Genomic DNA, 22,250 nt, shown 5'->3' with positions numbered 1-22,250 from the left:
CCTATCAATGCAGGAGATGTGAGAGATGTAGGTTCAATCCCCAGGTCGGGAAGGTCCCCTGGAGGATGGTGCAGCAACCCACTGCAGTATTCTCGCCTGGAGAGTCTCGTGGACAGAGGAGCCTGGTGGGCTACAGTCCATAGGTTCTCAAAGAGCTGGACACGACTGAGCGACTTAGCACCAGTGCCAAGTAAGGGTGCAAACACTGCTTTTTCTCTTTGACCAGAAATCCCAAGTCTGGGTCTCTAACTGTGGGAACCAAAACCCTTCAGCTTACACGGTCATGATGATTACCGCTACATGGGTTGAACTGATGAGAGAAAACCAGAAAACTCCTACAAAGCTAATATGCATCAACAGGGGAAAGGCCCAATAAACTATGGTACATCTGCAGTGTTGAATTAAGTGTCTATGACAGTAATTTTTTTTTTCTTTTTATTCATCTGGAGAGATGGCTATGATGCATTCAGTGAAAAAGTTAGGCAGGGAAATATGAAATATGTATAGTATGATTTTTTTTTAAACATCTTTTTTTTTCTACTCCTATAGGTGATATGAGTGAAAGTTGCTCAGTCATGAGCGACCCCATGAGTGATGCCCAAACTGAAAACCTAGCTGTAAAGAGTGAATGAGATATGTGCTTCCCTGGTGGCTCAGATGGTAAAAGCGTCTGCCTACAACGCAGAAGACCTGGGTTCGATCCCTGGGTTGGGAAGATCCCCTGGGGAAGGAAATGGCAACCCACTCCGGTACTCTTGCCTGGAAAATCCCATGGAGGGAGGAGCCTGATAGGCTATAGTTCATGGGGTCACAAAGAGTCGGACACGACTGAGCGACTTCCCTTCACTTTTTGTAGGTGATAAATATACATATTCTAGGAACCTAACAAGAGATGTGGCACTTCCCTGGTAAGTCAGTGGTACAGAATTCACCTGCCAATGCAGGTTTGATGCCTGGGTTGGGAAAACCCTCTAGAGAAGGAAATGGCAACCCACTCCAGTATTCTTACTTGGGAAATTCCATGACAGAGAAGCCTGGCAGGCTACAGTCCATGGGGTCGCAAAAGAGCCACCCAGGCCTTGGCACATGCCCCTGGGCTGGCCCTGACTTAGGGACTAAACAATAACAAGCGATTTGGAGTGATATAGATCAGCTGTCAACACTGCAACTGGGTACAGAAGGGAAACTAGAGGGGGGAAAAGATTTAAGAGTCTACTGAATTTACTTCTATTCATCTCTGAATTGTTTGCTCTTTTCTAAACACGTGTCTTTTTTTTTGTAATGAAATAAAGTTGTTAGAAGACATGTATTTACGTCCTCAGTGAATGAAATGAGTGTTGGAATGAGGTCTGGTAATCCTACCTTTTCACTCTTTTGAAATGGGAAATGTTTTCATGTCTCTACCAATATGCAAATACCCCTAAGGGGGCTGATAAAGCCAGAGTTGTCACTGAGCACCAATCTGGGGCTTGTCAGCCTCAGGCCAAGATTAAAACAGGAGTGTGTGCATGTGTGTGTGTGTGTGTGTGCCTGCTCCTGTGTGTGGGGGAGGAGGGGAGAGGAGTATCATCTGTCAGTCACCTTCTGCATGTCCAGCAATGTGCCATGTCTTCATACACAGACCCCACTTCACTGAGTCCAGATGCAACCTTGCAGAACAGGGCCTAGCCTCATTTTATGAACAAGGAAACTATAGGCTTAAGTGGCTTGTGATGGTCTTGCCTAAGATTATACCCCAAAGGCTGAGCTGGATACAAACATAGGCCATCACATTCCAAGGCAAAGCAGGATGGTTCCAAAAGATCCGCTTTAAAACAATGTGAATAATAACAATAACAGTAACCACTCCTTCAGGGTGGGCCCACTACCAGGCCTCAGGAGTGTATTACCTGCTGTCTGTTTAATGAAAGATCTGTTTAAAGGAAAAAAAGAATAGAAATAATAAGACAGCTAGCATTCACTGAATTTTAGCTTCATCCTTGCCAGATCCTGTCAAGTACTTTAGGTGATTGTCTCGGTTTTCAAAAAGACCGACGATAGGAACCATTATTACTCCCATTTAACAGATGAGGAAACTGAGCCACAAGTAAATTGTGGCGGGACGCAAACTCACAAAGTGAAGGGAAGGAATTTGAAGCCAGGCCCTTCAGAGCCCACCCCTTCGCTCCCCGGGGACACAGAGCTCTGATGCTGGAGTGCTGGACTCCCGTTCAGGGCTCTTTCCACTGGACGAGGCTGACCTCAGTCCCTGGGGGCTGCTCAGAGATCAGACCTGGGTGCCACCCCAGTTCTCCTCTGGCTTGTCCGGACAGGTCTTAGTGAGGCTTCCAGGGCTAACTGACTTTGTCCTTCTCTGGGGCATCTCGGAGCATCTCTATTCCAACAGCCTGTCCTCACGGACATCAGCTGCCCCCTCCCAGGAGTCCTGCCCTGAGCAGCCCCGGCCTTCGCACAGGCCCCTGTGCCAGCCGGGCACCTGTCTTCAGGGTTTCACTTGGGAGAAAGCCATCTCATTTATCTAATACAGGGTGTGCCAGAAGTTAGCCATTTTCTCTCCACTGGAATGATTTTAGTAATTTCTGCCAATAACCCAAAACATTATTTATTTAATATTTTAATTTAAATGCTCTTGCTGTTTAAAATGAGGGGAAAAAACCCAAACTTTAAAAAGAATTATTTGGCATGGTAAACCTATGTTACATGTATTATGTTTGGTGAACCAGCGTGGCTTACCATAGATAGGATGCTGTAAAGAGAAGACGATAAAAAACAGAACAAGTGTTGGGAGAGACAGGCAGACTTGCCAGCACCTACCTTTCTCCTTGACACCCTGTGAAGGCCTGAGTGTGGGCCAGAGGCATCACGCCATGTGCCTGGGTGTTGGCGGCTCTGCCTCGGTGGCCCCCAGCTGCTGTGGAGAAGCCTCGCCTTGGACACGGTCCTCCTCCTTGACCCCGGGATGTTCTCCATGTGGCTCTCACAGCTGCTCCAAGGACCTCCGTGCTCCCCAGCCCCTCCAGAGCCTCCTGGCTAGAGGACCTGTCTTGCCCAGTGATGACCAGCCCAGCAGCCCTGTCACTCAGGCCAGTCCGGGCCCCTCTGCTGGCTAACGGGGCTGCTTTGAGAGCTTCCCAGGGAAAGATCTGGAAGGACATGACATTCCCTTTAACCAGTAATACTGCCCCCTAGAAGGGGAGTGGTGCTAGGGGAGACAAACTATCTTATTTGGTCATCCAATTTTTTAATACTGAGAAAATATTTATACATCATTTAATAATAAGGAGGGCTTCCCAGGTGGCCCTGGTGGTAAAGAACCTGCCTGCCAGTGCAGTAGACGTCAAAAACAAAGCTTCAGTCTCTCATCAGGAAGATCCCCTGGAGAAGGAAATGGCAACCCACTCCAGTATGTTTGCCTGGAGAATCCCATGGACAGAGGAGCCTGGTGGGCTATAGTCCATGGGGTCGCACAAAGTCAGATATGACTGAAGTGACTTAGCATGCATGTAATAATAAGGAAGACTTTCCTGAGATAGTCTGGCATCCCAGTGCACTGTCCTACTACTTAAGTTATTGGGTATTAAATATTCACAGCAGCTGTATTTTAGAGATGAGTAAACTAAGGCCTAGAGAAGTTAAATAACTAGCCCCAGGTCATACAAAGATGAATGAGAGAGTTGGAACTCGAACCCACACGGTCTGGTTCTGTGTTCATTTTATCATGCTGCCTCCCAGCCCGAGAGCCAAGAACTGTGACAGATGCTGGGGAGGCAGATGGCGGCAGAGACACTCCTGGGGTTCTCTCTGCAGGTTCTCCCACCCTTTGCTTTGCTGGGAAGCTGAGGGCTCACCTTGCACTGACTGTCTCACTCTGGTGCACGTCCAGCCAGAGACTGGCTGGGTGGAGTGTGCAGAGCTCACTGGAGGCGGATGAAGCCAAGCCCCCTCCCCTCGACAGCCGCCCCTGGCCCAGGCTGGCCCCCAGCTGGCCCTGGGCGACCCCCCAGGGGTGCAGGAGCAGCACTGCCCTCGCTCTCTGTTGTGGCTTGGCAGAGGTGCACGCCAGCCTCCCCAGGCGCTCCGGCCCTCCTGTTTACCCTGCAAACAGTCAAGCGCTCCACACGGCCGTTCAGAGGCCAAGGGGCGGCCGCCTCGGGGCTCCGGGCGGTCCAGGCCTGTCTGAGCTGCCCCTGGGCCTGCGCCTGCACACGCGCCCAGAGGCCGTCTGCCCAGGAATTAATGGCCCACACCCTCTGTAGGTGCGGACACGAGCCAGGGAGGCAGTCAGGGAGGGAGGAGGCGAGGGGACACGGGAAGGAGAGTGGGTGCTGCTGGGCTCTGCCCCTCTCAGCCTCCCAGGAACCCTGTGACCTTGAGCCTCTGGGGCCTGAGGCCTCAGTTTCCCCATCGTACCTGCCCTGTCAGAGCCGGGGAAAGCAGCAAACTCACAAACTCAGATCACTAATGGCCATAGAAATAGCTCTTATTTATGGAGTATTTGCTTGTGCCAGGAACTTACATAGCTAAGTGCAGTGAATTCTGGTAATGTTCTGTGAGGTGGGTGCTGTGTGTCCTCAATTAAAGGCGTGGGCACTGAGGCTGGGAGAGGTAAAATAATTTTTCCAGGTCTTTACCATCCATAATTGGCAGAGCCAGTATTCCCAATCGGGTCTGCTCAGTTTCAGAGCGTGTGATCTTAATGATGAAGCTAGACCCCAATCTATACCCTCCTGCTTCTTAAAATCATGACTGCTAGTTAATCCTTGGTCAGAACCCGTGGGGCTTCCCAGATGGCTCAGCAGTAAAGAATCCACTTGCTGAAGAGATTCAGGTTTTATCCCTGGTTTGGAAGATCTCCTGGAGGAGGAAATGGCAACCCACTCCAGGATTCTTGCTTGGAAAATCCCATGGACAGAGGAGCCTGGCGGGCTACAGTCCACGGGGTCACAGAGTGGGACACAAGTGAGCATGCACGCATGCAGAACCAGTGAGACAACTTGAGGAAGTTATATTATCAGAGAAGGAAACAGCCCCAGAGGGCTCAGTGACTCGCAGCATTTCTATTCATGGACCGATAGAATCTGAGGGGCATACTCTAAAGGATTGCAAAGCAAATACCAAATTTATAAAAATAAATTGAGCGCTGTTGAAGATTTGGATGTTTATTAAACACATGAATGAACAGATGAGTAGAGATGTGCAGTTCCAGCTCTGCACCTTCACTGCCTCCTACAGGGGCGGCCAGTTTGTAGACCTTGGTGTCTGCTTTGTTGGTGGAAGGAGTGTTCGCAGTGAGTGACACTAGAGATCTTAGTAACTTGCCAAATTTTGTCTGGAGGCCTGAGATGCAGGGATGTGGTGTGGCCTCAGATCTAGTGTGTGTGTCTGACTCTTTGTGACCTCATGGACTCCAGTTTGCCAGGCTTCTCTGTCCATAGAATTTTTCAGGCAAGAATACTGGAGTGGGCTGTCATATCCTCCTTCAGGAGATCTTCCTGACCCAGGAATTGAACTTGGGTCTCCTGCACCTCCTGCACTGGCAGGGGGATTCTTTACCACTAGCACCGCCTAGGAAACCCCCTCAGATCTAGCAACCTCCCTGACTTCTCAAGATCTGCCATTTTCCTTCAGGCCAGAGAAGGGCAGTAGGAAGCTTTGGGAATAGCTAGTGTATTTTATATACATATGTATATAAAATCCAGATTCACATTGGTTCAAGATACTTTCTTCAAGCTTAAAAAGGCTGGCACTGGGATGCTTTTTGCTTCAAGTATGAAAAGACTCAGCGACCATGGCTTGAGCAGTGACTTCATTGATTCTCCCAGTATAAGAACTCCAGAGCCATGAAAGTTTCACAAAGTTCCCCCCATCTCTCAAATCCTTTGCACATTGGTCTTGGGACTGTCCCCTCATGCTTGCAACACGGCAGTGGTAGCTCCTAGCATCACAGTTACCTACCCACATCAACATCCCGCCAAAGAAGTGTGTGTCCTTCCATCGATGGATTACATGCTCACATGCAAGGAAGCCTAGGGAAGACAGTGTCTAGCACTTCCAGTTTCTACTATGATGGAAAGTGGCTCTGCCTGTAAGGAAGAAGTGAGCCTAGATTTTAGGAGACTGGCTATTGGAAGGGTAATCAATAGAACTTACCACGACTGCAAAGAAGAACTGCATTTCACCGATGTGGTTCTGTAGCTGTCTCCCACCTAGGGCATGGACTCATGCAGCCAAGCTCACTGCATTAGGGCAGGCCTGCTCCCCAGACTGCACACTTCAACCCTGTCTCTCCCCTGTGTGAGGACAGGGGACACAAACATGGAGAATGTTTTCCAACAAAAACCAGTTGCCTTGAGCATCCATAATATGCCAGGGTCTGTGCTAGAGGCCTAATCTATTATTTCATTTGTCCTCCCATTTTACAGATGAGGAAGTTGAGGCTCAGAGAGATAAGGGACTTGTCTGAGGTGGCACAGGTGCTATGATAAGAAACTGGAGTTGAACCCAGTTCTCTGACTCCAGGCCTGCCCTCTTGGAAGCTATTATAAAATTGCCCTGACCTGAAGTCTCTGGGGCTCCAACATGAATTTCCATTCTGGTAGCATCTCCTCGGCTTAAGGCCAAGCCAGAAGTGCCTCCCTTTTCCTACCTGGCCTGGCCTCAGCTGATCCCTAATCTACGTTCTGTCTCCTGCCGGACTCCTTGCTCCTACTAGTTACTTCCTTTGTGTGTGTGTGGGGTGTGTGGGTGGGGGGGTGGGTCGGGGGCAGCAGGGTCACTTTCACTTGCCACTTCAGGAGTGCCTCTTTCCAGGCACCTCAGCCCATGGCTATAGAAGGCACGTGGGCAATCAGACCGGATCTTGGAATCACAGACAGGGAACATCCAAGGGAATAGATCCTGTTGGCTCTGGGCAGGTGTAGCTGTGGTTGTCCCCAGCCTCAAGTTCTGGCTGCCGCCCCTCCCCTGGGCCACAGGCAGAGGGCGGCGTCCTGCAGGAGCACCGGGGAGCAGGGTGAGGGTGTGCTCCACGTGGACATGCCCGCATCGGCCCTGCCGCCCCCCTGCTGGAGCAAACATGCTCGCCATCCTGTCAAGAAAACCCACTGGACGTTGTCAGGTTGCCCCTGCCCAATAAATGCAGTTAAGCTTGTTGTGCGTTTTCCCCAAAATAAAGGTTGTCGGACACCCTTGATCTCCAGGGTCAGGCTCTTTGGGAAGTGACTCCCCTCCTCTAGCTAGTCCTTGTAAGAGAATTCTGGTGCAAGGGAGAACTATCAGACACACAGCCAACCATCTGCTTCATCTTGTCTATCTCCCACTCTCCCATCCTCTTCTCTGGATCTGAAATGCCCCTACTAGGAAGGACAGTCATCTTTGCATAATGGAATTCCACTTGAGAGCAGGAAGTTGATCTTCCCACCAATGTTTTCGGAGGGCCAGCAACGGGCTCATGCTGGGCTCCCCAGCTTAGAGTGCTGTACATGCCTGGATCTCTTTCCATCCGCCTGTCCATCCAAGCCCTCATCCAGCCAACAAGCATTTGGAGAGTGCTGGCTATGGGGCAGGCACTGAGGATCAGGGAATGGGACACTCTGTGAATGCAGAGTTTACCGTGCAGTGGAGGAGACAGACAGGTCACCCCTGTGATGCGCTCACATGCAGGGAGCTACATACCTTGATGCGGGTCCATCTCTGCCTAACCCCAGAGCATTCGGCTTCAGTGGGCTCTGTCACCATTTCAACTCTTTCAGGAGTGGATCCTCCAGGAAACAAGACAAGTGGTCAGATTAAGGAAGGCCGCCCTGGATCGGAGTGGGTGAGCCAGGAGGCAGACACAGGCAGGGAGACTGACCCAGAGGTGAGGGGATGACTCTGAAGCAGGTGAGGAGGGTTTGGAGAGCACGGGGAGGGAGCTGACACCGTAGGAGGTGACGTCAACAGGGCTGGGTGAAGGGTAAGATGGGGGTGATGAGGAAGGGAGAGTCAGAGGTGATGCCCATACTTCTTTGTGGGGAAACTGGGTGGATGCTGGGGATCCTTCCTGATGACAAAGAAACGCTGGAAGAAGGGGCTGATCATCAGGTCACATACAAGGCAGTGGCGCTGGACTAGCCCTCAGCTTTCTATCAAGGCACTCCATCCAGGAGACACCGCCTCGGGTACTAGTGGGGAGGAGGCTGCTGCTGCTTTAGGAGAGGGGAAAGCTGCTGCTCCCTTAGAGCAGTGGTTTCAGCTGGGGGTCCTCCACCCGGGGGACATTTATCAGTGTCAGGAGACAATTTTGTTTCTTCCAATGTGGCATCTAGTGGGTAGAGGAAGGTATGCTGCTGAACATCCTACAGTGCCCCAGAATGGGGAGCGATCTGGCCCCAAATGCCCATAATGCTGAGGTCTTGAAACACCTCGTTAGAGAAGCTGAACAGTGAAGTTCCATCTTGGCAGCTTGGGAGCCCGAAGCTTAGGTTCAAAGCTCAGCTCTCCCGCTGTAGTGCCTGTCTGGTCACAGGCAAGTTGCTAGTTGCTCTGCGCTACAATGAGGGAGACCCAGGTTCGATCCCTGGGTCGGGAAGATACCCTGGAGAAGGAAATGGCAACCCACTCCAGTACTATTGCCTGGAAAATCCCATGGACGGAGGAGCCTGATAGACTACAGTCCATGGGGTCGCAAAGAGTCGGACACCACTGAGCGACTTCACTTTCACTTTCTGGGTTAAGGGAGCTATTGCTTGTCAAACATCAAGCATTTCATACGGAGCCCAGTGTCTAGGAGATGAGCATTTAGTAAAAGGGGAGCAGTCTCTAAGCCTGTCACCAGTCGCCTTAGACGGTCACACCCTGGGAGTGTGAGGAAGCTCACCTCTGCCTGCACCTGCTCAGCTCTGGACACTGGCTGTGACACCTTTGTATAAGCTGGGTATGATCACAGTGGGCTCTCACATGATGCCAGGCACCATGCAAAATGATTTACATGCTCAGTTCATGTTATCCTCAGAAAACCCTATCAAGTAGGGAAGTTATTCCTATTTTACAGGTGCAATGACTGCGACTCAGAGAGATTATGTGCTAGGCACTGTGAATACATAGAGGAATAAGGCTTATCTGTAATCTCTTAAACTTCCATTTAGTTAGGGAGACAGGATAATAAATTGACACTATAACAGAACAACAGCAAGTGTAATTTCCACTCTACCTCATCTGCCATGCATTCAACAAATGATTCCTGAGCATCTACTATGGACCAGGCCCTGTCTCAGTCACCTGGATTCTTATCTCTAAGTAGCTCACAGTCTAGTGGGCAAGACAGATTGCAAGATAACACAAGCTACCAGCATCCATATTGCTTGGCATCTCCCTAGTGCCAGGTATCAACATGCCTTGGCTCATTCAACCTTAAAATTTGTCATGACAAGGTATTACTGCTACCCTCATTTTACAGTTTTGGGACTGAGGTTTTGAAAGGTTATTAACAAATTCGCCCAAAATATTACAGCTGATTTGTGGTGGAGCCAACTGGGGAAGCGCTGGTCTTTCTAACCCCAGAGCTCAAAGTTGTAACCACTCAGATAAAGCCCATATTTTAAAGGTATCACCTGCTCATACCTGGCACCCTGTTCCTACCACCTTCTCTGTTTGCCTCAGACATCCCTTTGACCTTCGCTTTCTGGAAGTGGTCAGCAGTCAGTCCTGGGCTTGCTCAGCATTGGGAGAAGATCCCATTCATAGTTTTAAGGTAGTGGGATCCTGGGTGTTGGCAACCTGAAGCTTGTTCCTGCGAAGCCCAGATGGCAATAGACAAAGGAGGGCAGTCCTGGGGTGCCACCTAGAATTCAGACAGCCTCCTGGGGGCACTACCTACTCATCAGACAGGCTCTCCTTGCACTGATGTGACCAGGAGAAGAGAAGTCCAGCCCATTCTCTACAAGAGGCTGGGGGCATGTGTGTTTTAAAGGAAGAGGAAGAGGGACCCTGCAGGGTTATCTCTTCAAAGGGGTTCCCTGCAAGGACCCAGGGAGGGTCATCATCTTCCCTAGCTTCCTTTCCAAGTTTCCCTCAACGGAGCACAGTCAGATGGCTCAAGGCAACTCACGCACTGACTAAATGCAAGCCAGTGGATTCCCCTCTTCCGGGCATGGGTCCCAGATGTCCCTGCTGTTACTGCAGGATGCCAGGGTACCAGCTGGAGTCCTGTCAATTGCCTGCACAGCTACCAATCAGTAAATCACGCATTTGTGGACAAATTTTTTGTGGTTACATTTATTCCCCAGATATCATTGAGGATCTCTAAGAGGCCTGGCACTGGCATCTGAAAGTCATGATGCAAATGGGTCATGGTGAGCCAAGCAGATATGGCCTGTCCTCAAGGACACAAAGGATAGAAGCCGTTTCCATGGCTACTTCATGGCTGGGGTTGTGGTCTGCTGTCTCCAGCAACAGGCAGTCTTTCTAGAAGAGCCGAAGAACAGGCACATCTACCTAGAATGTTCTGATGTGAGAGTGTCCAGAGGCTTCCACATCCATCTGGGGGACCCCAGAGACCTCTCAGAGGTGGTAGCCTCTGATAAGACAGAATTTTCACAAGTGGAGCTGGAGAAACCCTTTAGGTAGAGGAAAAATGATCAGAAAAACAACAAAAAATTCTCAAAAAAAATTCTCAGAAAGTTTGCCATGTTCCAGACTCAGAATACCTATTTTGCTCAGTCATGTCTGACCCTTTTGTGACCCCATGGACTGTAGCCCACCAGGCTCCTCTGTCCACTGAATTTTCCAGGCAAGAATATTGGACTGGGTTGCCATTTCCTGCTCCAGGAGAGCTTCCAAACTCTGGAACAGAACCTGTGTGTGTCTCTTGTGTCTCCTGCATTGGCAGGCAGATTCTTTACCACTGGCAACACCTGGGAAGCCCACAAATCACAGGTGAGCAACAGGGATCTAAGTAAGGCCGAAGCTGAATTGCCGCCCTCCCCCAACCATCGATTCTTTCCTTTACTCACTTGCTCATTCAAGACATATTTATCATACACCTGGCACTGAGCCCCGGGCTTTGCAGGGTGACCTTATCTAAGCCTCACAGCACCTCCTGAGGCAGGCGTTCTTCACACTTGGTACACTGAAGAGATAAGGAAGCAAGGCCCAGAGAGGCCAAGGTCATTGGTCAGTGTTGCACAGCCAGTAGGCTGACTTAGGTCAGATTCTGATTCTGCCAGCTTCAACTGTGTGACCTCAGACTTCACAAACATTGGTTTCCTCATGTACAAAATGGCTGCGATGATCCCTAACCCACAGCTGCAGTGGGGGTTAAATGTTCCCAAAAGGTCTGGTCTGTAGATGCCTTTGGTATACTTCAGTTCTCCTGCCCTGTCTTGGCTCCCAGGGTTCTGGGCTGTGACTCTTCTTAGAACCAGGCCAGGCTTGTTCTGTCCATGAAAATCTGCCCCCTCAGCCCTCAGGCCACCCATTCCTGACCTTCTGGAAGCATCTACGGCAGCTCAGTGGTGTTCAGGTCCAGATCTCTGGTGCGTGTGTCCTGGGGACGCCACCCTGCAGGGAGGGTGGGCAGAGGGTGGACGTTCCCCTCAGCCGAGAATGTGAGGATTCAGCAGTCCTATTTCCCATATCTCTGTGCCTGAGCATTGCTGCCAGAAACTAGCAAGGCAGTAAGTGCTTTAAATGTAAGGTAATAAAAGTTTGGAAAAATAAAACTGAAATCTTGCCCGAGTGCTAACTCCTGAAGGGGCCTGTTTGTCTTATTGGGAACCAGCTGAATAAGTATGACTGGAAACGCTGGTGGCAGTCAAAGTCCTGGCTCAGCCAGGGAGAGAGAGCCCCACTGGCCCCAGATCCTGGGGCCTCGGGGTCCTAATGTTGGTTTGGGGGAAAATGAAAGTGAAAGTGTGAGTCACTCAGTCGTGTGCAACACTTGGAGATGATGATGAGCTGTAGCCCACCAGGCTCCTCTGTCCATGGGGTTCTCCAGGCAAGGACACTGGAGTGGGTAGCCATGCCTTTCTCCAGGGGATCTTCCTAACCTCGGGCTCCTGCCTTGCAGGCACCTTCTTTACCATCTGAGCCACCAGGGGCCTGGGGGTGGGGCTGCCCTATAAAACTTCCATAGGCTCCAGTGGGCTGGAAGACACAGAAACCCAGTTTGGAAAAGAGTCAGATAAGGGGGGAAGAGAAGAAGATGGAAGGCAAACCTGGGATATTAATCCTAGTTTAGCTTCACACTTCTTAGCACTGTCTCTTGCCAGGTTTTATGCAGGGTGCTTTAATAAATGCATCCTCTCCAAGCCACACAGCAGCCCTAGGAGGTGAGAGCAGATACACTTGACTGTATTTGCTTTGTGCTGGGCTGGCACTAGGGGACAGCAAGGGAGATAGCAGGGCCCTCCATTTAAGGAAGCTCCCACTCTCAGGGTTGCGAAGGTGCTGGGTTGGCATCTGAGAATGAGAGCCTCCTTAAATGGTAGGGTGGTGGGGAAGGGAAGTTGGGAAAGCAGGGGTCTCAGCTCACCTTGGCCTTGTCTTGCTCTGTGACCTCAGGACAGCTACTTTTCCAGACCTGAATTTCCCCAGCTGTGAACCTGGGTTGAAGAGCACCTACCCCTCAGGGTCATGTGAAGATGACATGAGATGTGCTGGGTGAAGGTGCTCAGATAGCCATGAACACTTCTTGAATGTGAACTGATATTATTACCAGGTCATTTTACAGATGAGGAAACTGAGGCTTAGAAAGATCACACACCTAGGAGGCAGAGTTGGACTGAACCGAGGCTGGAGTCGGGGGTTTAGAGTGAGGTGAGGGATGAGAGGAGGCATTCAGATTTGAGGCCTGGAGATAAGGTGAAGAAGTAGGACTGTTGCCAAGGACCTGACCTTGACCTTGGGTGGCATCAGAATTGGGGTGTTGCTGTGAGATTATGGATCTATCGTGAAGCTGTAGCTAGCTTCCTAGAGAAACTAACGGAAGCTGGCAACCATCTCCCTCAAAACTGTACCCACCCCATTTCCTACAACCCATGCAAATCCCTGGTCTGCACAGGAAGGAGGCTCTTGGTTTCAGATATTGCCTGGGTGCAGCATATGAGTCCTGGGGCCAGTTTTGCCATAGCCCCTCCTCCCTTCCCTTTCCCCTCGTTCTTTATCTCTTTTGATAGGACCTTCTTGAAAAGTTGAGGCACCAGGGTTCCCCAAAGTTTCCATCTCTCCCTGTCCCCTGCTTGGGACCTTGCTAGGGTAGACACAAGTAGCCCAGACTGAATCTCCATGTCGTGATCTACATGCTGGCAGCAATTCCTGCTTGGGGTACTGCACACAGCATTGAGGCTCAGGTTACAGAAATGGAAGAGGGGAATGTAGGCCTGGCATCTACCAGGCACCCAATAAAAGTATGAAGACTCTGTAGGTAATTTTACCATGGCCCTAATCATAAAATGTCACCATTATTGGTATATGGCCAACTCTTCCCTGTTGGGTTGTAAGATCTTTGAGGATGTAGGATAATAACCTCATTTTATTCATGTCTGAATAAAAGATGAAGGGAGGGGTGGAAGGGAGGAGAGAGAAGGGAAGGCGTGAGGGCATCCTAGTTTTCGTCGGCCTGGTAGAATCTCTTTTTCTGCAGACTAAATAGGCTGAGAAGATATAAAGTTGGAGTTGTAGATTGTCAGAAGCGATCTGACGGGAGAGAATGGCTGTGACTGCAGGGATGGGGGAGAGAAGCCTTGACAACATCAGCTGAGTCACTGAATCCAGCCAGACCTGAAAGTGCCTCCTGGCTGTATGAGTCAGTGGTTTTCTGTTTTGTTCTTTTCTTTACTTTTTACCCCCAAAGCTAATGTCCATAGGGTATCCATCACTTGTAACTAAGGATCCTGACTAATACAAAAGTGAGGATGAAGAGCGGGGCGGAGGGAGGGATGTCTGCCACCTGCAGGGAGTGTGCACTGCGCTGTTTCTGGTACAACGGGCTCTGGGCTTCTCTTGCTGTGGATCAAGGGCTAGAATACCGCCTCCAGGTCCATCAGAGAAGAGGGATTTAGGGACAGAGGGAGGTTGCAGGTGGGGTGGGGGTGGACAGAAGTCCTGGGAGGCAGGGAGAAAGGATTCATGAAAGCCTGAGAGAAGCTCCTGGTGTTTACAGCAAACAGAAGGCTGGCGGCCCAACACCGCCTGGACCTTGGAGGGGAGGGGACGGTTACAAACGTGTGGGAGTGGTGAATGGGGGAGTGAGGCGGGAGTGATGAACGGGGGGAGGGGGTCATGATTCCTGGGTTGTGGCCCCTCTTCCCCATAACCCGGGCTTCTTCCCGAACGGTTACAAATGGGTGGGAGTGGTGAATGGGGGGAGTGGAGGTGGGAGTGATGAATGAGGGGAGTGAGATGGGAGTGATGAATGGGGGGAGGGGGTCATGATTCCTGGGTTGTGGCCCCTCTTCCCCATAACCCGGGCTTCTTCCGGGAGCTGGGTGTCTGCTTGCCCCTCCCTCACCTCCTGGCTGACCCTGCCGTTGAGCACTCTCTACCCACCTCCCCACTAGGACAGAGATCTGGGATGGGGCCAGGGTCAGGATTTTATCAAACTTCCCAGATGAAGTTCACGACCCTGCATGTTTGAAAGCCACTGACCTAATTCAAAACTCCATTTTTATGAATGTAAAGACTGAGGACCAAGAAGCAAAAGGGCTCTCTCGTCATCACATACTAAGTCAGTGTCAGAGGCTAGGACTCAGGTCCCCCCAGTAGAGTAAACAGTGTTGGATTTCTGTCTCAGGGCACAGACTTTTTAATCCCAGCCGGGCCCAGAGCATTGGCTGGAAGCAGAAAAGAACACAGGACTCCCTTGGCTTTTTTACATTTTCAGACCCTGGGAGCAGGGTGAAGGTCCAGAGCCAGCCCTCTGAGCTGCTGTTGGATGTTAAGAGTCCCTTGGCTCTGAGTGAGGGCTAACAGCACCCACAACCTGCAGGGACTCACGACAGCCACAGGGTGCTTGTCAATGTGCTTTCCTCCTTTGGCCATTTCAGGTTCTAGGGAAGCCTGGCCTCCAAGTAAGACAAAGTTGTGCGCATGCTCACTCAGTCGTGTTCGACTCTATGCAACCCCGTGGTCTGTAGCCCTCCAGGCACCTCTGTCCATGGGATTTCCCAGGCAAGAACACTGGAGTGGGCTGCCATTTCCTCCTCCAGGGGATCTTCCTGACCCAGGGATCGAACCCTGCATTGCCAGCAGCTTCTTTATCGCTGAGGCACCAGAGAAGCCCAAGACCATATTTGAATCTCTTGCTACTCGAAAGATGAACTCTGTGCCAGGGGCATCACCCTGGAGCTTCTAGTGCAGAATCTCAAGCCCCACACCACAACTACTGAATCAGAATCTGTATTTTCACCCCAGGGTGTGATTCCTGTACACTTGGAAGTGTGAGGTGCACTGTTACACGCCACAGTGTAGCTTGAAATAAATGGCTGATTATTTCAGCCACACGTGCTGATTCTACAGCAAAGCAAATTGACCTTGTTGGTGTATGAGGATGGGCTGTGAAATATTTGGTGCTGAATACTTTTTTGTAAATCAGGTCTTGCTGGAAACTCACCAAAGAATTAGCAATTTAAAACAAACAACACTAGCAAAGGAATTAGCAATTTAAAATAACCAACAACAAGCATGGATGCCTTGCTTTGTAGTGCGAAGCATTGCAGCTTCCCTTAGGAAGTCTGTATTTTTTCTTACTAAACAAACTTAAGTTGAAGCATGACTGTCCATCCAAGGTACTCATGCCTGTTACAAAGTTTGCATTCAATGAGCCCTTGGTTGCCCCAGGAGCCATACGGAGCATTTAACACCCTTGACCTTGTGGAATCTTTACCACAAACGGTGAGGGAGGTGTTACTTTTTAAAATTAATGTTTGGCTGCCCTGGGTCTTCACTGCTGTGTGTCGCTTTCTCTAGTTGCGGTGTGCAGGCTTCTCACCGCGAAGTTCGGGCTCTCGGGTGCTTAGTCTCAGCAGTGGTGGTGTGACAGCTCAGTTGCTGAGGCGTGTGGATCTTCCTGGACCAGGGATCGAGCCTGCGTCCCCTGCATCTGCAGGTAGGCTCTCAGCCACTGGGCCATCAGGGAAGTCCAGGGGAGGTGTTACTTCTACTCCAGTTGGCTAAGGAGCAAAGCAAGGAGCATACACGCCAGTCACTCTGATTTTGGCATTTAGCTTGTCTTTTTCCTTGTTTTATGATCTTTTTCTTACCATCTTCCACACCCCACTGTTCCGTGTTTTCTTCCATTCTATGTATCCATTGTTGAATACACTTGGCCTCCATTCGTTATAGGGCCCTATTACGGGTGGTAATGGCCTTACCTGCAAGCTGACTGAGTCAAGACTGAGTCCTTATCCATCATCTTCTCTCACACACCAGGCTGATATTTCTTCTGTCCTCAATTATCCCAGGGCCAGGTATCACAACTAGGATCATACCCTGAAGCCCAAAGCCCACCAGAATTATTCACACTGGCCCACCGTAGCTGTTCACCCAGCCGTGCCTTGCCTTTTCTGTGGACACCCCAATAAACGCTGTCGTTTAGGCCTTCTGCTTATTCCTGCTTGCCTTCTGACCCAAACCTGATTCTTCCCAGGGGCTGGCATGGCATGACCTCTCCTTTCAGGAAATGCAAATAATAGAAATCTTCTTTCAATGGCATGGACCTATCTGTGCTGCCACTCAGCAACCTCCATAAATCAAACCCCTTGGGTACCAATAAAACGCCCACTCCCATCACTGCTAGACCCTGACATTTAAGACTCTGAGCCTCCTGGCTTCTAGCTTCTAGCAGTTAACAAAGACTGGGCAGCGCCTACCACATGTCTCCTGGAATAGGTGTCAAGACTATTGGAATAGAGGAGAGAGATCACTTTGCTATACACCTGAAACTAACACAACACGGCAAATAAAAATTAAAAATAAACAAATGATAACTTTACACAGTAATGTGAACTAGAGCACATACAGGGCTTCCCAGGTAGTGCTGGTGGTAAGGAACCCATGTGCCAATGCAGGAGATGTAAGAGACTCAGTATTGATGCCCAGGTCGAGAAGATCCCCCGGAGGAGGATACAGTAACCCACTCCAGTGTTCTTGCCTGGAGAGTTTCATGGAGGAGCCTGGTGGGCTACAGTCTCTAGAGTCACAAAGAGTTAGACACGACTGAAGTAACTTAGCACACGTGCACAAAGTACATACACAAAATCCGTGAAACAGATTAGAGAGTCCAGAAATACACCCACATGGATACAGCCAATTGATTATTAACAAAGGACCACAGCAACACAATGGAAAAAAGTTTTTTGAACAAGTGGTGCTAGAGAAACCTAGTAAACACATGCAAAAGAAGGAATCTAGATACAGGCGTTACACCTGTATTACAAAAGTATTTAACTCAAAATATATTATAGTACTAAATGTAAAATGCAAAACTACAATACTCTTAGAAGATAATATAGGAGAAAATCTCTACATAACTGGGTTTGGTGATGCAACACCAAAGGCATAACCCATTTAACAAGCATTCAGCAAATGTTAACTATTTTTATGGTAAAATTTTTGTGTGTGTATGGACAAAGATTAAAGAGGGTTTATTTGCTGTTGTGATGGAATTTCAGGTAAATCTTTTTGCTGCTGTTATTAAGATTTAAACTATATCAATGTTGGCAAAAGTGTTGTATTTTGAATCAAAAGAGTCCACTTTCCCCCCCTTCTTTCCTTTCTCCCTCCCTCACTCTCATCTTTCTTTCTTTTCTTTCTTTCTTTCTTCCTTCTTTTTTAAAGGAGCAAAGCCAAAAGTCTGCTCTAAAAGAGTACTATGGCCGGCCTGGAGTCAAGGAACTAACCAGACAGTGCTTCTGAGCCTGGGGCTATGTCTGGAAAAGCTTGGTTCTGTTGGCTTTTCAACTAAGAAAATGAGGGCTGCTGTTTAGGAGGAAGAAATCAGCCTGAAAAATATATATCGAGTCAACATAGAGGTCACCGGTGACATTGCTGTCTCCACTCCACAGACTCAGTGTCACAGGAGACAGACACGTCTGGTCTCAGGGCTCTGTGTTCTGGGCAAGGGAGAGATGGGTGAGTGGTTCAGTGCAACCAGTTGAGGCTGATTTGAGAAGTTTGGGGCTGAAAAGCAGAAAGTGACTCAGGTGTCTGAGGTATCACAAGAGGAGCTTGGGTGATCTGTCTTAAGTCACATGGGGAGGTAGGTGACATCTGGCTGTCACTGTAGCAGGCCTGGCAGGTGGCATCTGGGCCCACACTGTAGCAGGGTTGGCAGGTGGCATCTGGGCCCGCACTGTAGCAGGGTTGGCAGGTGGCATCTGGGCCCGCACTGGAGCAGGCCTGGCAGGTGGCATCTGGGCCCGCACTGTAGCAGGGTTGGCAGGTGGCATCTGGGCCCGCACTGGAGCAGGCCTGGCAGGTGGCATCTGGGCCCGCACTGGAGCAGGCCTGGCAGGTGACATCTGGGTGGCACTGTAGCAGGCCTGGCAGGTGGCATCTGGGCCCGCACTGTAGCAGGGTTGGCAGGTGGCATCTGGGCCCGCACTGTAGCAGGCCTGGAAGGTGGCATCTGGGCCCGCACTGTAGCAGGCCTGGAAGGTGGCATCTGGGCCCGCACTGGAGCAGGCCTGGCAGGTGACGTCTGGGCCGGCACTGTAGCAGGCCTGGCAGGTGACATCTGGGCCCCCACTGTAGCAGGCCTGGCAGGTGACATCTGGGCCCGCACTGTAGCAGGCCTGGCAGGTGACGTCTGGGCCCGCACTGCAGCAGGCCTGGCAGGTGGCATCTGGGCCCCCACTGTAGCAGGCCTGGCAGGTGACGTCTGGGTGGCACTGTAGCAGGCCTGGCAGGTGACGTCTGGGTGGCACTGTAGCAGGGTTGGCAGGTGGCATCTGGGCCCGCACTGTAGCAGGGTTGGCAGGTGACATCTGGGCCCGCACCGCAGCAGGGTTGGTAGGTGGCAGAGCTGGGCTGTCACTGTAGCAGGCCTGGCAGGTGACACGCATGACATAAGCAGGCCTGGCAGGTGGCATCTGGGTGGCACTGTAGCAGGCCTGGCAGGTGACATCTGGGCCCCCACTGTAGCAGGGTTGGCAGGTGGCATCTGGGCCCGCACTGTAGCAGGCCTGGAAGGTGGCATCTGGGCCCACACTGTAGTAGGCCTGGCAGGTGACATCTGGGCCCGCACTGTAGCAGGGTTGACAGGTGACATCTGGGCCCGCACTGTAGCAGGCCTGGCAGGTGGCATCTGGGTGGCACTGCAGCAGGCCTGGCAGGTGGCATCTGGGCCCGCACTGTGGGGGCCTGGCAGGTGACATCTGGGCCCGCACTGTAGCAGGGTTGACAGGTGACATCTGGGCCCGCACTGTAGCAGGCCTGGCAGGTGGCATCTGGGCCGGCACTGCAGCAGGCCTGGCAGGTGGCATCTGGGCCCGCACTGTAGCAGGGTTGGCAGGTGGCATCTGGGCCCGCACTGTAGCAGGTCTCTCAGGTGACATCTGGGCCGGCACTGTAGCAGGCCTGCAGGTGACATCTGGGCCCGCACTGTAGCAGGGTTGGCAGGTGACATCTGGGCCCGCACTGTAGCAGGCCTGGCAGGTGGCATCTGGGCCGGCACTGCAGCAGGCCTGGCAGGTGGCATCTGGGCCCGCACTGTAGCAGGGTTGGCAGGTGGCATCTGGGCCCGCACTGTAGCAGGCCTGGCAGGTGACATGCACGACATAAGCAGGCCTTGGGGGGACTGCACGTCAACAGGGGGCAGCTGCTACTCAGAGGCTCAGAATTCTGGCCTAGTGTTTCAGATCTGGAAGATCTTTCCAGACCTTTTTCAGATGGAAGCAGGTAATGTGTATTGTAGGGAACATCTCAGGTTTTGACGGATGGCGATTCATTGACTATTTTTAAAGGACTGAATACAGACAGGGGTCTGCCATCATACTTCAGTGTGCCTTCTTCTGACAACTAGAGATTTTTAATTATGCTGGAGAGTTAAATGAAAGATCTTGAAGAATATGAAGATCTCAATAACTGAAGAGCCTTCAGACCAAAGTCAATGTTGTCTTCTCCTTCTCTCAAACTAACATTCAAAGATTTTGGTTGAAACATATTGAGCAAGGTTGGATACACCCAAGTGACATCTTTCAATATTTAGTTTACAAACTGAAATACAAATATTTAGGCTATAATACTTAGGCTTTGATCTAGATGGAAACAGGGGGAGCTTGGGGAAAAAAAATCAAGGGAAGGTTAGCAGGCCTGACAGTGTTTAGGGCTGGACTGTGACTCATGTTTGGAGGACTTTCCTCTCAAACTGTAACAAAGCAGGTGAGCAACAATAATCAGACAATTTCTGAAAAAATGCTGAGTAACCATTTGGAAATTAAAAGGACAAGCTGAGCTGATGTCTTTTTATCTATGATTTAGACAAGAGACTCTGGCAAAGCTGTCATAACAGCTCATCTTAATTCTTGGGGAACCTGGGTTCAAATCTCAGCTTCCCCATTTGCTACGCTCCTGTGATCTGTTGTAGGACGTGGACCTCACTGAGCTTCAGGGCTCTCATATAAAAAACGGGAAACATAATACTTTATAAGAAAGAAGGAAGATAAATGTAATAGCTGCCAATTGCTGAATGCTTGCTGTATGTTAGGCATAGATCATATTACTTAACCTCATTACTTCAACATCCTTGCCACCATCATTGTCATCAGGATGTGTAAGCCCTAGGTGAGTGCAATAGTGCCATTATCTCACTGCCATCATTTTTATTACAGGAGATGTATAACCTCCCGGTCCAGGGCCGGAGGTAGCTTCTCTGAATCGTATTATTGACACTCCAGGAAAACCTTAAGCAATCCTGCCCCAGGAGAATCATCCTTTAAAACATATGCTGGCTTTCTTGTCCTTCTGCTCCAACCCTTGAATGTATTAAGCAGTTTGAAATGAAAATAGATGATCTTTTTTTAAAAAAAGAAAAACAAAACATTGATTGGAACTTCCCTCGTGGCACAGTAGATAAGAATCCACCTGCCAATGCAGGGGACCCTGTTCGATCCCTGATCCAGGAAGATTCCACGTGCCAGGGATCATGCCTGAGCCCCACGCCACACCTCCTGAAGCCTGTGTGCCTAGGGCCTGCGCTCTGCAACCAGAGAAGCCGCCGCAGTGAGAAGCCCGCATACCACAACTCGAGAGGAGCCCCTGTGTGCTGCAACTAGAGAAAGCCTGAGCAGCAAGGAAGACCCGGCTCAGCCGAACATAAAACAAATACATTAAACAAAGTAGTGTGTACATGCGACCAAAGCTTAATTAAAAGTTTTGCTTATTTGTCTGCGTTGGGTCTTAGCAGTGTCACGTGGGACGTTTTCCTGTGGCGCGTGGGCTCCTCTGGGGCATAGGGACTCAGCAGCTTGTGGCAGGCTGGCCTAGCTGCCCTGTGGCATGGAGGACCCCTGTCTTCTGCGTAGCAAGATGGACTCTCAACCACTGGACCATCAGGGAAGTCCCTAAATGCTCTGTTTTTTATAGGTAGCTATGAAGATGTTTCTTTTATCTCTATTACCTCTCAAGTATTTCTTGCCCATATCCTGGGCGTGTAATATCTGCCAAATAAATTTTGTAAAAGATAAGTGCGCTGGGTTCTCCCATTATGAAAATCATTTAAGCTTGGGATGATAAGCTTGGGAACTGCAGGTAGACAAGGAGAAGTAAACTCTGAAGGGCAGTGGGTAATATGAAGTGACAGAAGGTTCTTCAGAAAGCAAAATGCAAATCTCAGTCTGGAAACTGGAAGATGGGAGGGTGGCTACTTTCTTGGTCAAACAGCAACAAGCTGTGACACACACTTGTTGGCTCTCGACTGCATCTTGCCCAGGCCTAGCACAGTGCAAGGGGAATGCTTGGCAGAAAATGTCTGAGCTCAGTACCATCAATTTCCCTGCCTCGGGTATACGCAGAAATGGTGGGTGTCTTAAGAACCAGAGAGGGACGTTGGCAATCAGTGGGCAAGAGCTAGGGATGTGAGGAAGTCCCAAATGCCAGGAAGACAGAGTTCTTTGAGCATCAGTGTGGCAGAGTGAGGCTGGGAGAACATGCAACTCTGCCAGCTAATGGCCAGGACCCTCTAGGGGAACGAGGGAAGCTTTAGGACCACCTGTCCATTTCTTCACACTGTGTATCTGTATCCTGCAAAAAAACATGTGATATATATGATGTGA

General features: G+C 50.3%; 1 protein-coding gene and 1 non-coding gene across 2 annotated transcripts; one reads left to right on the top strand and one right to left on the bottom strand.

The window, feature by feature from the left end:
- The first annotated feature begins 642 nt into the window (after positions 1 to 642).
- Positions 643 to 715, top strand: TRNAC-ACA. Its single transcript has one exon. It is a non-coding gene; the product is annotated as a tRNA-Cys (tRNA).
- Positions 716 to 3,844: 3,129 nt separating this feature from the next.
- On the bottom strand, positions 3,845 to 21,617 carry LOC122683501 (keratin-associated protein 16-1-like). Its single transcript, XM_043887122.1, has 4 exons — positions 21,596 to 21,617; positions 18,294 to 19,774; positions 4,095 to 4,250; positions 3,845 to 3,988 (listed from the first exon to the last, which is right to left on the bottom strand). The coding sequence occupies exons 1-4, from the start codon at positions 21,615 to 21,617 to the stop codon at positions 3,845 to 3,847; spliced, it is 1,803 nt and encodes a 600-aa protein (XP_043743057.1).
- Between the last annotated feature and the right edge of the window lie 633 nt (positions 21,618 to 22,250).

The sequence above is a fragment of the Cervus elaphus genome, chromosome 25 (assembly GCF_910594005.1).
Source record: "Cervus elaphus chromosome 25, mCerEla1.1, whole genome shotgun sequence".
NCBI lineage: Eukaryota > Metazoa > Chordata > Mammalia > Artiodactyla > Cervidae > Cervus > Cervus elaphus.
The sequence above is the reverse complement of the archived record's forward strand: the minus strand, read 5'-3'. Positions and strand labels throughout refer to the sequence as shown.

Excerpts from the sequence above, each read along its gene's own strand:
- LOC122683501 (XM_043887122.1), bottom strand. The coding sequence starts at position 21,617 with ATGGGCAAGAAATACTTGAGAG. Across the intron at positions 19,775-21,595 it reads GGGCAAGAAATACTTGAGAG|TCCCCCCAAGGCCTGCTTAT; the intron begins GTAATAGAGATA and ends GTTGACGTGCAG. Across the intron at positions 3,989-4,094 it reads AGCGCTTGACTGTTTGCAGG|GGCCAGCTGGGGGCCAGCCT; the intron begins GTAAACAGGAGG and ends GGGGTCGCCCAG.